Below are 16675 nucleotides of genomic sequence, written 5' to 3'. Positions count from 1 at the left end.
GTGTGTCTGTCATCGTCACTCTGTGCCCAGGACATACGAGGAAATTGAGAGGTAGCTCTCAATGTATTACTGTACTTCCTGGTAACACATTTGTATAAATAAATAAATATAGCAATACAGTACTCACCGGGAGGGAAGGTCCAATCTATATGACGTGTAGTAGGTTTGGGACCTTGAAGCTGCTTATGTCCAGTACCATATAACCTACAAGAACGTGGGGGGGAAAAGCAATGGTCATTTTAGTGTAAATTGGAGTTTTTATTAATATTTTAAATGAACAGCATTGATACATCCATCTGATATCACATCTCATAGGCGCTTGAGAAAGACGGGCAGTAACTCGACAGTTTTTTTCTGGTTATAATTATTCAGATGTAGACATTTTCAGACATTTAAAAACTCCCTGAAAACTCTACGAAGCCTATTTGGCAGACCCCAAACATCCAACTTTCTCCCCAACCCCACTGGGACCAGCTGTGCAGCTGGACCAATCCCCACGCTATGTAACACCCCCTAACACCCTCACCCCAAAACCTTAATGGGACCAGCTGTGCGGCTGCACCAATCCCCATGCTATGTAACACCCCCTAACACCCTCACCCCAAAACCTTAATGGGACCAGCTGTGCGGCTGCACCAATCCCCACGCTATGTAACACCCCCTAACATCCTCACCCCCAAACCTTAATGGGACCAGCTGTGCGGCTGCACCAATCCCCACGCTATGTAACACCCCCTAACATCCGCACCCCCAAACCTTAATGGGATCAGCTGTGCGGCTGCACCAATCCCCACACTATGTAACACCCCCTAACATCCGCACCCCCAAACCTTAATGGGATTAGCTGTGCGGCTGCACCAATCCCCACGCTATGTAACACCCCCAAACATCCAACTTTCTCCCCAAGCCCACTGGGACCAGCTGTGCAGCTGGACCAATCCCCACGCTAAGTAACACCCCCTAACATCCTCACCCCCAAACCTTAATGGGATCAGCTGTGCGGCTGCACCAATCCCCACGCTAAGTAACACCCCCTAACATCCTCACCCCCAAACCTTAATGGGATCAGCTGTGCGACTGCACCAATCCCCACGCTATGTAACACCCCCTAACATCCTCACCCCCAAACCTTAATGGGACCAGCTGTGCGGCTGCACCAATCCCCACACTATGTAACACCCCCTAACATCCGCACCCCCAAACCTTAATGGGATTAGCTGTGCGGCTGCACCAATCCCCACGCTATGTAACACCCCCAAACATCCAACTTTCTCCCCAAGCCCACTGGGACCAGCTGTGCAGCTGGACCAATCCCCACGCTAAGTAACACCCCCTAACATCCTCACCCCCAAACCTTAATGGGATCAGCTGTGCGGCTGCACCAATCCCCACGCTAAGTAACACCCCCTAACATCCTCACCCCCAAACCTTAATGGGATCAGCTGTGCGACTGCACCAATCCCCACGCTATGTAACACCCCCTAACATCCTCACCCCCAAACCTTAATGGGACCAGCTGTGCGGCTGGACCAATCCCCACGCTATGTAACACCCCCTAACACCCTCACCCCCAAACCTTAATGGGACCAGCTGTGCGGCTGCACCAATCACCACACTATGTTATACCCCCTAACATCCCCACCCCCAAACCTTAATGGGACCAGCTGTGCGGCTGGACCAATCACCACACTATGTTACACCTACTAACATCCACACCCCCAAACTTTAACGGGACCAGTTGTGCAGTAGCTCCACTTAAAAAATATGAGTGACTATATATATATATATATATATATATATATATATATATATATATATATATATATATGTATAATAAAATAGAGAATCAGGTCCATACCCCAGCAGGTGGCCTCGAGTAATACAAAAATGTAAAGAGCGGGTACTAAGACAAAAATCAGGAGTGCTGCTGGTTGATTTGCTGCACCTGCAACAAGCCTCTCCAGGGGAGTTAACTCTCTATAGGCTGGAAAGCACACTAGCTGCACCACTCCAGCCCATACAGAGACAGTGACTGTATCACAATACATATATATATATATATATATATATATATATATATATGTTGGAATGATTTATATTTCCATTTAAATGTAAAATCAATCACTTCTAGCTCAAGTAGCTTATCTTACTGGATGGTGCCACTGGCTTCCACGACTTCTTTCATGATATTTCCGTTAAATATCGCCAGCTTGGTGGCGGCGTCGCTGTTGGCCTCGGGCACGCCCTTTTCTACACTGAGATCTGCAACAAGAAATGTTTGTAGCGTTTTCACGTAGCGAGGCCTAGATACAGGGCACAGAGAACATGTTACACGTGTGGTTTGGAGTAGGCATGGGCTGGTCAAACATGGAGTTAGAACCACTTGACCTCACCGAAACATACTGTATATAGGGAAAGAATTCCCCAATCCGCTGCTTCCAAAATCTTTGATAAAGCACAATCACTGGTGCGAAATGCGTTGGAGGAATTTGTAACTTCTATGTTTGTTCATTAAATGAAGTCTTTGATCTCACTCATACACGTCCAGCATGGATTCCCTTCACTCTGCCCAGTTTCTTATCTGTTATGAACCCCCCAGATGGCTGCTCCTTGCCCATCCCATCACTTAAGAGAAAAAAATGGAAACGAATCCCACAACTGATGCTCCAAAGTCCCAAAAAATCTGTATATAATCTCATAAAAAAATGTGGATGAGATACAAATGTGTCCAAATGTGGCCAAAAAATGCAGGTAGGGGCTGAATCTAGTAGTAGAAAATAGCGTCTGTATTCCGGAGCGTTCACTGGTGAGGTGAATCGTCCGGCATCGAGGCAACCCCCAGTCCCCGGAACCCACCGACGCAGCCTGCCGTCACACACTAGCTCAAACAGCCGGCGACGGATAAGAGATAACTCACGCCGACTCCGTAGATCCCGGGTCGGCATACAAAGCGGCCAAGTAACCGGTCGCCAGTAGTGCGCGCTCCAGCCGAAGGTAAAGTAGACAAAAAAAGCGGCGAGAAGGCGGCGGACTGCGGCCCAATCAGTAACCTGAACGCAATCTATGAAAAAAGAACAAAACGATTTGTTGAAAAGTCGGATGTTCACGTCGCTCCAGCGGGCGCTCCGACGCGTTTCACACCACGCAGGGGTGCTTTAGCAAAGAGTAACAGGTCCGACTCCCAAGGGAACCTCATTACGGTGTGGGGACCGGTGGTTACATTACAGGTTTTTGTAGTTGTAACAATGAGGTATCCAATATATATATGTTTGTATGAGGTCTCACGTGATCCGTGACGTAGCCGCTGCCTTATCACAAAGGTTGCGTTGCTATTTAGCATCCCGGCGCTGTGCACCTTGTCACTCACCTGTGTGAAGATTTACTAACCAGACGCAGGAAGTGGCTACATAGGAATCACTTGGGAGTCGGGACCTGTTACTCTTTGATAAAGTCCCCTGCGTGCTGTGAAACGCGTCGGAGCTCCCGCTGGAGCGATGTGAATATCCGACTTTTCCATACATCGTTTTTTTTTTTTTTTTCCATCGATTGCGTTCGGGTTACCGATCGGGCGCCGCCGCGCCCCGCCTTCTTGCCGCCATTTTCATCCCATTACTTATGCGTATTGTTTTCTCTCACTTTCCGCACCCTCGGTCAGTTGGGTCGCCTCTTCTGCGACTTCCCCGGCAACGGTTTCCCAGGCCCTCTGCGCCGTCTCTTCCCCGCCGTCCATCCTTACATCCCTGGGAGCTCTTGACTCTGAAGGAACGTAGACGCAGGTGAGGTCAGAACTGGGCATTGTTACCGTCCAACATTCCAGAGTCTTAAGGGAAATGACTGTTACTTCTGCCCATAATCCTATCTCTAGCTCTCCATGAAATGCCTGTGAGTTGGCTGTATAACCTCTGTCCTTTTAATATAACCGTGTGTCTGTCATCGTCACTCTGTGCCCGGGACATACGAGGAAAACGAGAGGTAGCTCTCAATGTATTACTGTACTTCCTGGTAACACATTTGTATAAATAAATAAATATAGCAATACAGTACTCACCGGGAGGGAAGGTCCAATCTATTTGACGTGTAGTAGGTTTGGGACCTTGAAGCTGCTTATGTCCAGTACCATATATCCTACAAGAACGTGGGGGGGAAAAAGCAATGGTCATTTTAGTGTAAATTTCAGTTTTATTAAATATTTTAAATGAACAGCATTGAAACATCCATCTGATATCACATCTCATAGGCGCCTGAGAAAGACGGGCAGTAACTCGACAGGTTTTTATCTGGTTATAAGTATTCAGATGTAGGCATTTTCAGACATTTAAAAATTAACTGAAAACTCACCTCTTCAAGGAAGCCTATTTGGCAGACCCCAAGCACCCAACTTTCTCCCAAACCCCACTGGGACCAGCTGTGCAGCGGGACCAATCCCCACGCTTTGTAACACCCCCTAACATCCCCACCCCCAAACCTTAATTGGACCAGCTGTGCGGCTGGATCAGTCCCCACGCTATGTAACACCCCATAACATCCATACCCCCAAACCTTAATGGAACCAGCTGTGCGGCTGGATCAATCCCCACGCTATGTAACACCCCCTAACATCCACACCCCCAAACCTTAATGGGACCAGCTGTGCGGCTGGACCAATCCCCACACTATGTTATACCCCCTAACATTCACACCCCCAAACCTTAATGGGACCAGCTGTGCGGCTGGACCTGTCCCCACGCTATGTAACACCCCTAACACCCCCACCCCCAAACCTTAATGGGACCAGCTGTGCGGCTGGACCTGTCCCCACGCTATGTAACACCCCTAACACCCCCACCCCCAAACCTTAATGGGAACAGCTGTGCGGCTGGACCAGTCCCCATGCTATGTAACACCCCCTAACACCCCCACCCCCAAACCTTAAAGGGACCAGCTGTGCGGCTGAACCAATCCCCACGCTATGTAACACCCCCTAACATCCTCACCCCCAAACCTTAATGGGACCATCTGTGCAGCTGGACCAATCCCCACGCTATGTAACACCCCCTAACCTTAATGGGACCAGCTGTGCGGCTGGACCAATCCCCACGCTATGTAACACCCCCTAACATCCACACCCCCAAACCTTAATGGGACCAGCTGTGCAACTGGACCAATCCCCACGCTATGTAACACCCCCTAACATCCTCACCCCCAAACCTTAATGGGACCAGCTGTGCGGCTGCACCAATCCCCACGCTATGTAACACCCCCTAACATCCACACCCCCAAACCTTAATGGGACCAGCTGTGCGGCTGGACCAATCCCCACACTATGTTATACCCCCTAACAGCCACACCCCCAAACCTTAATGGGACCAGCTGTGCGGCTGCACCAATCCCCACGCTATGTAACACCCCCTAACATCCGCACCCCCAAACCTTAATGGGACCAGCTGTGTGGCATTTAAGTGAAGAAAGTGGTGTATTGTGGATCAATATTTCAACCCCTTGTGAAGAAGGGCCACCCCAGCGGGTGGTCTAGAGAGTAATACGAAAATGTAAAGCGCGGGCGCCGAGACAAAAAAATCCGATCAAGAAGTAAAGACCATGAGAAAATAAAGTAAAGACCACCAAAAATAAGGAGAAGTCAAAAGGTAACACGTTTTGGCGCAAACAAGCTCCCTCCCGGATGAAGGTGCCCGTTTGCACCGAAACGTTGGATGCTACCATGACTTTGACATTGCCCTGAGGTTATATGTAGTGGGTACGTATATTTGTAGTGCATCTTGATAAAGGTCCCAAAGAGAACACCTGTACTGCGTTCCTGCTGTCTGGTGAGAAGTCTCTCTCTTTCCCCCCCTCTCTGGGGAAAGCAATCTCAATGTGTGCAGCTCTCTGTCTGCCTTTTACACCTCCTGTTCCATCAGGAGTGCTGCTTGTTGATTTGCTGCACCTGCAACAAGCCTCTCCAGGGGAGTTAACTCTCTGTAGGCTGGAAAGCACACTAGCTGCACCACTCCAGCCCATACAGAGACAGGGAAAAATCAATCACTTCTAGCTCAAGTAGCTTATCTTACTGGACGGTGCCACTGGCTTCCATGCCTTCTTTCGTGATATTTCCGTCAAATATCGCCCTCTTGGTGGCGGCATCGCTGTTGGCCTCGGGCACGCGCTTTTCTACGCTGGGATCTGCAACAAGAAATGTTTGTAGCGTTTGCACGTAGCGAGGCCTAGGGCACAGAGAACATGTCACACGTGTGCTTTGGAGTAGGCATGGGTTGGTCAAACATGGAGTAAGAGCCACTTGACCTCCCCGAAACATATATAGGGAACGAATTCCCCAATCCAATGCTTCCAAAACCTACCAAAATCTTTGATAAAGCACCATCACTGGTGCGAAACGCGTAGGAGGAATGTTGTACTTCTATGTTTGTTCATTTACATTAAGGCTTTGATCTCACTCACACGTCCAGCGTGGATTCCCTTAACTTGGCTTAACTGCTCTGCCTGGTTTTCTATCTGTTGTGAACCTTGAGATGTCTTCTCCTTGCCCATCCCATGACTTATGTGTATTTTCTCTCACTTTCCGCATCCTCGGTCAGTTGGGTCTCCTCTTCTGCGACTTCCCCGGCAACGGTTTCCATGTCCATCTGCGCCGTCTCTTCCCCGTCGTCCATCTTTAATTCCCTGGGAGCTCTTGACGCTGATGGAATGTAGAAGAAGTGAGGTCCGAACTGGGCATTGTTACCCACCAACATTCTAGAGTCTAAAACAATCGGATATAGTGGGCGCATGCGCGAGCGACGGAACGCATGGCCGAGTAATCTGTGGCCTGAGATCCACAGCGACAGGGAGGCGTGGTGGAGGTGTGGCCTAACTGCTCTGCCCGGTTTCCTATCTGTTGTGAACCTCGAGATGTCTTCTCCTTGCCCATCCCATCACATATGTATTTTTCTCTCACTTTCCGCACCCTCGTTCAGTTGGGTCTCCTCTCCTGTGACTTCACAGGCAAGGTTTTCCCTGACCTTCTGCACCGTCTCTTCCCCGTTGTCCATCTTTAAATCCCTGGGAGCTCTTGACGCTGTAAGAACGTAGACGCAGGTGAGGTCAGAAGTGGGCATTGTTACCGACCAACATTCCTGAGTCTTAAGGGAAATGACTGTTACTTCTGCCCATAATCCTATCTCTAACTCTCCATGAAATGCCTGTGAGTTGGCTGTATAACCTCTGTTCTTTTAATATAACCGTGTGTCTGTCATCGTCACTCTGTGCCCAGGACATACGAGGAAAACGAGAGGTAGCTCTCAATGTATTACTGTACTTCCTGGTAACACATTTGTATAAATAAATAAATATAGCAATACAGTACTCACCGGGAGGGAAGGTCCAATCTATATGACGTGTAGTAGGTTTGGGACCTTGAAGCTGCTTATGTCCAGTACCATATAACCTACAAGAACGTGGGGGGGAAAAGCAATGGTCATTTTAGTGTAAATTGGAGTTTTTATTAATATTTTAAATGAACAGCATTGATACATCCATCTGATATCACATCTCATAGGCGCTTGAGAAAGACGGGCAATAACTCGACAGTTTTTTTCTGGTTATAATTATTCAGATGTAGACATTTTCAGACATTTAAAAACTCCCTGAAAACTCTACGAAGCCTATTTGGCAGACCCCAAACATCCAACTTTCTCCCCAACCCCACTGGGACCAGCTGTGCAGCTGGACCAATCCCCACGCTATGTAACACCCCCTAACACCCTCACCCCAAAACCTTAATGGGACCAGCTGTGCGGCTGCACCAATCCCCATGCTATGTAACACCCCCTAACACCCTCACCCCAAAACCTTAATGGGACCAGCTGTGCGGCTGCACCAATCCCCACGCTATGTAACACCCCCTAACATCCTCACCCCCAAACCTTAATGGGACCAGCTGTGCGGCTGCACCAATCCCCACGCTATGTAACACCCCCTAACATCCGCACCCCCAAACCTTAATGGGATCAGCTGTGCGGCTGCACCAATCCCCACACTATGTAACACCCCCTAACATCCGCACCCCCAAACCTTAATGGGATTAGCTGTGCGGCTGCACCAATCCCCACGCTATGTAACACCCCCAAACATCCAACTTTCTCCCCAAGCCCACTGGGACCAGCTGTGCAGCTAGACCAATCCCCACGCTAAGTAACACCCCCTAACATCCTCACCCCCAAACCTTAATGGGATCAGCTGTGCGGCTGCACCAATCCCCACGCTAAGTAACACCCCCTAACATCCTCACCCCCAAACCTTAATGGGATCAGCTGTGCGACTGCACCAATCCCCACGCTATGAAACACCCCCTAACATCCTCACCCCCAAACCTTAATGGGACCAGCTGTGCGGCTGGACCAATCCCCACGCTATGTAACACCCCCTAACACCCTCACCCCCAAACCTTAATGGGACCAGCTGTGCGGCTGCACCAATCACCACACTATGTTATACCCCCTAACATCCCCACCCCCAAACCTTAATGGGACCAGCTGTGCGGCTGGACCAATCACCACACTATGTTACACCTACTAACATCCACACCCCCAAACTTTAACGGGACCAGTTGTGCAGTAGCTCCACTTAAAAAATATGAGTGACTATATATATATATATATATATATATATATATATGTATAATAAAATAGAGAATCAGGTCCATACCCCAGCAGGTGGCCTCGAGTAATACAAAAATGTAAAGAGCGGGTACTAAGACAAAAATCAGGAGTGCTGCTGGTTGATTTGCTGCACCTGCAACAAGCCTCTCCAGGGGAGTTAACTCTCTGTAGGCTGGAAAGCACACTAGCTGCACCACTCCAGCCCATACAGAGACAGTGACTGTTTCACAATACATATATATATATATATATATATATATATATATATATATATATATATATATATGTTGGAATGATTTATATTTCCATTTAAATGTAAAATCAATCACTTCTAGCTCAAGTAGCTTATCTTACTGGATGGTGCCACTGGCTTCCACGACTTCTTTCATGATATTTCCGTTAAATATCGCCAGCTTGGTGGCGGCGTCGCTGTTGGCCTCGGGCACGCCCTTTTCTACACTGAGATCTGCAACAAGAAATGTTTGTAGCGTTTTCACGTAGCGAGGCCTAGATACAGGGCACAGAGAACATGTTACACGTGTGGTTTGGAGTAGGCATGGGCTGGTCAAACATGGAGTTAGAACCACTTGACCTCACCGAAACATACTGTATATAGGGAAAGAATTCCCCAATCCGCTGCTTCCAAAATCTTTGATAAAGCACAATCACTGGTGCGAAATGCGTTGGAGGAATTTGTAACTTCTATGTTTGTTCATTAAATGAAGTCTTTGATCTCACTCATACACGTCCAGCATGGATTCCCTTCACTCTGCCCAGTTTCTTATCTGTTGTGAACCCCCCAGATGGCTGCTCCTTGCCCATCCCATCACTTAAGAGAAAAAAATGGAAACGAATCCCACAACTGATGCTCCAAAGTCCCAAAAAATCTGTATATAATCTCATAAAAAAATGTGGATGAGACACAAATGTGTCCAAATGTGGCCAAAAATGCAGGTAGGGGCTGAATCTAGTAGTAGAAAATAGCGTCTGTATTCCGGAGCGTTCACTGGTGAGGTGAATCGTCCGGCATCGAGGCAACCCCCAGTCCCCGGAACCCACCGACGCAGCCTGCCGTCACACACTAGCTCAAACAGCCGGCGACGGATAAGAGATAACTCACGCCGACTCCGTAGATCCCGGGTCGGCGTACAAAGCGGCCAAGGAACCGGTCGCCAGTAGTGCGCGCTCCAGCCGAAGGTAAAGTAGACAAAAAAAGCGGCGAGAAGGCGGCGGACTGCGGCCCAATCAGTAACCTGAACGCAATCTATGAAAAAAGAACAAAACGATTTGTTGAAAAGTCGGATGTTCACGTCGCTCCAGCGGGCGCTCCGACGCGTTTCACACCACGCAGGGTGCTTTAGCAAAGAGTAACAGGTCCGACTCCCAAGGGAACCTCATTACGGTGTGGGGACCGGTGGTTACATTACAGGTTTTTGTAGTTGTAACAATGAGGTATCCAATATATATATGTTTGTATGAGGTCTCACGTGATACGTGACGTAGCCGCTGCCTTATCACAAAGGTTGCGTTGCTATTTAGCATCCCGGCGCTGTGCACCTTGTTACTCACCTGTGTGAAGATTTACTAACCAGACGCAGGAAGTGGCTACATAGGAATCACTTGGGAGTCGGGGCCTGTTACTCTTTGATAAAGTCCCCTGCGTGCTGTGAAACGCGTCGGAGCTCCCGCTGGAGCGATGTGAATATCCGACTTTTCCATACATCGTTTTTTTTTTTTTTTCATCGATTGCGTTCGGGTTACCGATCGGGCGCCGCCGCGCCCCGCCTTCTTGCCGCCATTTTCATCCCATTACTTATGCGTATTGTTTTCTCTCACTTTCCGCACCCTCGGTCAGTTGGGTCGCCTCTTCTGCGACTTCCCCGGCAACGGTTTCCCAGGCCCTCTGCGCCGTCTCTTCCCCGCCGTCCATCCTTACATCCCTGGGAGCTCTTGACTCTGAAGGAATGTAGACGCAGGTGAGGTCAGAACTGCGCATTGTTACCCACCAACATTCCAGAGTCTTAAGGGAAATTACTCTGTTACTTCTGCCCATAATCCTATCTCTAACTCTCCATGAAATGCCTGTGAATTGGCTGTATAACCTCTGTTCTTTTAATATAACCGTGTATCTGTCATCGTCACTCTGTGCCCGGGACATACGAGGAAAACGAGAGGTAACTCTCAATGTATTACTGTACTTCCTGGTAACACATTTGTATAAATAAATAAATATAGCAATACAGTACTCACCGGGAGGGAAGGTCAAATCTATTTGACGTGTAGTAGGTTTGGGACCTTGAAGCTGCTTATGTCCAGTACCATATATCCTACAAGAACGTGGGGGGGGAAAAGCAATGGTCATTTTAGTGTAAATTTCAGTTTTATTAAATATTTTAAATGAACAGCATTGATACATCCATCTGATATCACATCTCATAGGCGCCTGAGAAAGACGGGCAATAACTCGACAGGTTTTTATCTGGTTATAATTATTCAGATTTAGACATTTTCAGACATTTAAAAATTAACTGAAAACTCACCTCTTCAAGGAAGCCTATTTGGCAGACCCCAAGCACCCAACTTTCTCCCAAACCCCACTGGGACCAGCTGTGCAGCGGGACCAATCCCCACGCTTTGTAACACCCCCTAACACCCCCACCCCCAAACCTTAATGGGACCAGCTGTGCGGCTGGATCAGTCCTCACGCTATGTAACACCCCGTAACATCCACACCCCCAAACCTTAATGGGACCAGCTGTGCGGCTGGACCAATCCCCACACTATGTTATACCCCCTAACAGCCACACCCCCAAACCTTAATGGGACCAGCTGTGCGGCTGGACCAGTCCCCACGCTATGTAACACCCCTAACACCCCCACCCCCAAACCTTAATGGGACCAGCTGTGCGGCTGGACCAGTACCCACGCTATGTAACACCCCCTAACACCCCCACCCCCAAACCTTAATGGGACCAGCTGTGCGGCTGAACCAATCCCCACGCTATGTAACACCCCCTAACATCCTCACCCCCAAACCTTAATGGGACCAGCTGTGCAGCTGGACCAATCCCCACGCTATGTAACACCCCCTAACCTTAATGGGACCAGCTGTGCGACTGGACCAATCCCCACGCTATGTAACACCCCCTAACATCCGCACCCCCAAACCTTAATGGGACCAGCTGTGCGGCTGGACCAATCCCCACGCTATGTAACACCCCCTAACATCCGCACCCCCAAACCTTAATGGGACCAGGTGTGCGGCTTTTAAGTGAAGAAAGTGGTGTATTGTGGATCAATATTTCAACCCCTTGTGAAGAAGGGCCGCCCCAGCGGGTGGTCTAGAGAGTAATACGAAAATGTAGAGCGCGGGCGCCGAGACAAAAAAATCCGATCAAGAAGTAAAGACCATGAGAAAATAAAGTAAAGCCCACCAAAAATAAGGAGAAGTCAAAAGGTAACAAAAAAAATGTCTTTTAATGACTTAAAGAAGCCATGGTAGCATCCCACGTTTTGGCGCAAACAAGCTCCCTCCCTGATGAAGGTGCCCGTTTGCACCGAAACGTTGGATGCTACCATGACTTGAAATTGCCCTGAGGTTATATGTAGTGGGTACGTATATTTGTAGTGCATCTTGATAAAGGTCCCAAAGAGAACACCTGTACTGCGTTCCTGCTGTCTGGTGAGAAGTCTCTCTCTTCCCCCCCCTCTCTGGGGAAAGCAATCTCAATGTGTGCAGCTCTCTGTCTGCCTTTTACACCTCCTGTTCCATCAGGAGTGCTGCTTGTTGATTTGCTGCACCTGCAACAAGCCTCTCCAGGGGAGTTAACTCTCTGTAGGCTGGAAAGCACACTAGCTGCACCACTCCAGCCCATACAGAGACAGGGAAAAATCAATCACTTCTAGCTCAAGTAGCTTATCTTACTGGACGGTGCCACTGGCTTCCACGCCTTCTTTCGTGATATTTCCGTTAAATATCGCCCTCTTGGTGGCGGCGTCGTTGTTGGCCTCGGGCACGCGCTTTTCTACGCTGGGATCTGCAACAAGAAATGTTTGTAGCGTTTGCACGTAGCGAGGCCTAGGGCACAGAGAACATGTCACACGTGTGCTTTGGAGAAGGCATGGGCTGGTCAAACATGGAGTAAGAGCCACTTGACCTCCCTGAAACATATATAGGGAACAAATTCCCCAATCCGATGCTTCCAAAACCTACCAAAATCTTTGATAAAGCACCATCACTGGTGCGAAACGTGTAGGAGGAATGTTGTACTTCTATGTTTGTTCATTTACATTAAGGCTTTGATCTCACTCACACGTCCAGCATGGATTCCCTTAACTTGACTTAACTGCTCTGCCTGGTTTTCTATCTGTTGTGAACCTTGAGATGTCTTCTCCTTGCCTATCCCATGACTTATGTGTATTTTCTCTCACTTTCCGCATCCTCGGTCAGTTGGGTCTCCTCTTCTTCGACTTCCCCGGCAACGGTTTCCATGTCCATCTGCGCCGTCTCTTCCCCGTCGTCCATCTTTAATTCCCTGGGAGCTCTTGACGCTGATGGAATGTAGAAGAAGTGAGGTCCGAACTGGGCATTGTTACCCACCAACATTCTAGAGTCTAAAACAATCGGATATAGTGGGCGCATGCGCGAGCGACGGAACGCATGGCCGAGTAATCTGTGGCCTGAGATCCACAGCGACAGGGAGGCGTGGTGGAGGTGTGGCCTAACTGCTCTGCCCGGTTTCCTATCTGTTGTGAACCTCGAGATGTCTTCTCCTTGCCCATCCCATCACATATGTATTTTTCTCTCACTTTCCGCACCCTCGTTCAGTTGGGTCTCCTCTTCTGCGACTTCCCCGGCAACGGTTTCCATGTCCATCTGCGCCGTCTCTTCCCCGTCGTCCATCTTTAAATCCCTGGGAGCTCTTGACGCTGAAGGAATGTAGACGCAGTGAGGTCAGAAGTGGGCATTGTTACCGACCAACATTCCTGAGTCTTAAGGGAAATGACTGTTACTTCTGCCCATAATCCTATCTCTAACTCTCCATGAAATGCCTGTGAGTTGGCTGTATAACCTCTGTCCTTTTAATATAACCGTGTGTCTGTCATCGTCACTCTGTGCCCAGGACATACGAGGAAAACGAGAGGTAGCTCTCAATGTATTACTGTACTTCCTGGTAACACATTTGTATAAATAAATAAATATAGCAATACAGTACTCACCGGGAGGGAAGTTCATATCTATATGACGTGTAGTAGGTTTGGGACCTTGAAGCTGCTTATGTCCAGTACCATATAACCTACAAGAATGTGGGGGGGAAAAGCAATGGTCCTTTCAGTGTAAATTGGAGTTTTTATTAAATATTTTAAATGAACAGCATTGATACATCCATCCGATATGATCCCTAGACTGTAAGCTCCTCAGACCAGGGCCCATCATTGCGTCTGTTTTCCATCGTCAGCCCTTATTTGTCTGTTTAGGTAATTCCCAAATCTCTGCCCCCCCCCTCCCTGTACCCCTCTGCGGAGTATGTTAGCGCTTTGCAAATAAACGATAATAACAACAATATGGGCGTCAAGAGAACGTCTACCTTATCTTGGTAGGTCTTGGAGTGAAGGCCTTATACTACTATTACATGGGGAACCGACCGGGGGACATCTTTCGGTGGAATAGATACCTGGTCTCCTCCGTCTCCAGGAGGCTTCGGTAGGTGGATATCTCTTGTTCCAGCTGCATGTTGGTGTCCAGCAGCGTCCTGTGGTTCTGGAGCTGTGTCCGGATCCCGTCTCTCACCTCCCGAAGTTCTTCCTCTAGACCTGCGATGACGGCGGACAGGTTCTCCAGCTGCCTGTGATGCTGCTGTTCGGTGGACAGCAGGTTGTAGTTCAGTCCTCTTTCCTGTGAAGTAGTTGAAATGGTTCATCGTTGTGATATCAGGCGATGGTGTAAGAGGAACGGGGTCTCTGCCAATGGTGGTGGGGGGGTGGGGGGGGTGTTTGCATGTCTTGTGTCACATGGAGAGAAGACGTTGGCAGTGGTCAAAAACAGCGACTTCAGTTATTCATCGATGTCCTTAAATAAAAAGCTTTCACATGTCTTACACAGGACCGCAAAGCCGGTCTTTCCCCATGATCTCTTAGCATACGGTGCTACCACAGCAGCCAGGGATTCTGGGTAATGACATGCAAATGAGCGCCTTCCACCGTGTGTCACTTTCCTTTTGTTGTCCATTTTAACATGGATCCCCTATAAACTGATGTCTGACGTATTACACAGCTTTTCAGCACAGGCTTGGTCAAAGGGTGTGTGTGTGGGTGTGTGTGTGGGTGCATGTGAGTGTGTGTGTTGGGTGTATGTGAGTGTGTGTGTGGATGTGGGTGGGTGGGTGTGGGTGTGTGTGTTCGTTTCACCATTATCCCCCAGCATACAGTGCTCCCACTGCAGCAAGGGATTCTGGGAAATGACATGCAGCCCTACCTTTCACCATAATCCCCAGCATACAGTGCTCCTACTGCAGCAAGGGATTCTGGGAAATGACATGCAGCCCTGCCTTTCACCATTATCACCCAGCACACAGTGCTTCCACTGCAGCAAGGGATTCTGGGAAATGACATGCAGCCCTGCCTTTCACCGTTATCCCCCCAGCATACAGTGCTTCCACTGCAGCAAGGGATTCTGGGAAATGACATGCAGCCCTGCCTTTCACCGTTATCCCCCAGCATACAGTGCTCCCACTGCAGCAAGGGATTCTGGGGAAATGACATGCAGCCCCCGCCTTTCACCATTATCACCAAGCACACAGTGCTTCCACTGCAGCAAGGGATTCTGGGAAATGACATGCAGCCCCGCCTTTCACCGTTATCCCCCAGCATACAGTGCTCTCACTGCAGCAAGGGATTCTGGGAAATGACATGCAGCCCTGCCTTTCACCGTTATCCCCCAGCATACAGTGCTCCCACTGCAGCAAGGGATTCTGGGAAATGACATGCAGCCCTGCCTTTCACCGTTATCCCCCAGCATACAGTGCTCTCACTGCAGCAAGGGATTCTGGGTAATGACATGCACACGAGCACATTGTATGGTATACAGTTACACTGCGTTGTTATATAAGGTAGATATGAAATAATCCCCCGTTATTAACGCGGCTGAAGTAATGTTTGTGTATAGGTGCAGCGAGTCGCCCCGCTCGGAGAATGTATCCGTGTAATAACGGTTTCCTACATCTCCAGCCCTCAAGGGCCAGCAACCGGTCAGGTTTTAAGGATATCCCTGCTTCAGCGCAGGTGGTCCAGTCAGAATGCTTGAGCCACTGATTGAGGGAATAACCCCAATTCTGGCACAGGTGGTTCCATAAGGCCTTGCCTTCGACTGAGCCACAGATTGAGCCCACCTGTGCTGAAGCAGGGAATACCCCCCAATGCCTGTCCTGTTGGCGGAACTTGAGGACTGGAGTTCTCCACCCCTGTATCGATCAGCCCTCGCCTCAGCACAGATGGCTCAATCAGTGACTCTGTTTTCTGTGGAGCCACCTGCGCTGAAGCAGGGAATATCCCCAGTACCTGACCTGTTGGTGTCCCTTGAGGACTGAAGTTGGTCACCCCCCTGTATTAGAATACAGGAGGCTCAATCAGTCACTGCTTCAGCACAGTCGAAGGCAAGGACTGATTGAGCCACCTGTGCTGAAGCAGGTTAAAGAACAGTCCCCGCGCCTTGGGGACGTTAGTCTCCCTTCCCTGCTGCAGCGTGGACGGGCTACGGGAAGAGGCAAATGAAGGGTGGACGCCCGTGGTCCTAGCAGCATACCATAGCTTGGAGAGACCCGATTTCCGCCTGGAGGTCTTTCCACCGGCGCCTGGCGTCGCCGAGCTGAGCCCGAGCTTCCTTCAGCTCCTTCTCGTCTCTCTCCATCCCTCGCGTTGCTGCTTCTTCCAGCTAAGTGAGAAGAGGACCACAGCCACCATCAGGCACTCGTCCCCCCCGCCCCCCCCATCCCCCCCCTGACTACACGCGGGAAAGGAGGGGAGGGAGTGGGAGAGGGAGGTGA

General features: G+C 49.3%; 1 protein-coding gene across 1 annotated transcript in view; it reads right to left on the bottom strand.

Annotated features, from left to right (window-relative positions):
• Positions 1 to 16675, bottom strand: part of LOC142473217 (uncharacterized) — a 43578-nt gene that overhangs the window by 4135 nt on the left and 22768 nt on the right. Inside the window, exons 10-27 of the mRNA XM_075580418.1 lie at positions 16435 to 16563; positions 14309 to 14529; positions 13854 to 13930; positions 13443 to 13562; positions 13065 to 13184; positions 12559 to 12670; positions 10884 to 10960; positions 10470 to 10589; positions 9754 to 10026; positions 8988 to 9099; positions 7344 to 7420; positions 6932 to 7051; positions 6554 to 6673; positions 6048 to 6159; positions 4049 to 4125; positions 3637 to 3756; positions 2151 to 2262; positions 128 to 204 (exon numbers count right to left, since the gene is read on the bottom strand). Coding sequence (XP_075436533.1) covers positions 128 to 204; positions 2151 to 2262; positions 3637 to 3756; positions 4049 to 4125; positions 6048 to 6159; positions 6554 to 6673; positions 6932 to 7051; positions 7344 to 7420; positions 8988 to 9099; positions 9754 to 10026; positions 10470 to 10589; positions 10884 to 10960; positions 12559 to 12670; positions 13065 to 13184; positions 13443 to 13562; positions 13854 to 13930; positions 14309 to 14529; positions 16435 to 16563 — 2176 coding nt within the window. The remainder of the gene's footprint in view (positions 1 to 127; positions 205 to 2150; positions 2263 to 3636; positions 3757 to 4048; positions 4126 to 6047; positions 6160 to 6553; positions 6674 to 6931; positions 7052 to 7343; positions 7421 to 8987; positions 9100 to 9753; positions 10027 to 10469; positions 10590 to 10883; positions 10961 to 12558; positions 12671 to 13064; positions 13185 to 13442; positions 13563 to 13853; positions 13931 to 14308; positions 14530 to 16434; positions 16564 to 16675) is intronic.

Source organism: Ascaphus truei, chromosome 23 (assembly GCF_040206685.1).
Source record: "Ascaphus truei isolate aAscTru1 chromosome 23, aAscTru1.hap1, whole genome shotgun sequence".
NCBI classification, from domain to species: Eukaryota; Metazoa; Chordata; class Amphibia; order Anura; family Ascaphidae; genus Ascaphus; species Ascaphus truei.
Note: the sequence above shows the minus strand (reverse complement) of the source record. Positions and strands in the feature narration are given on the sequence as shown.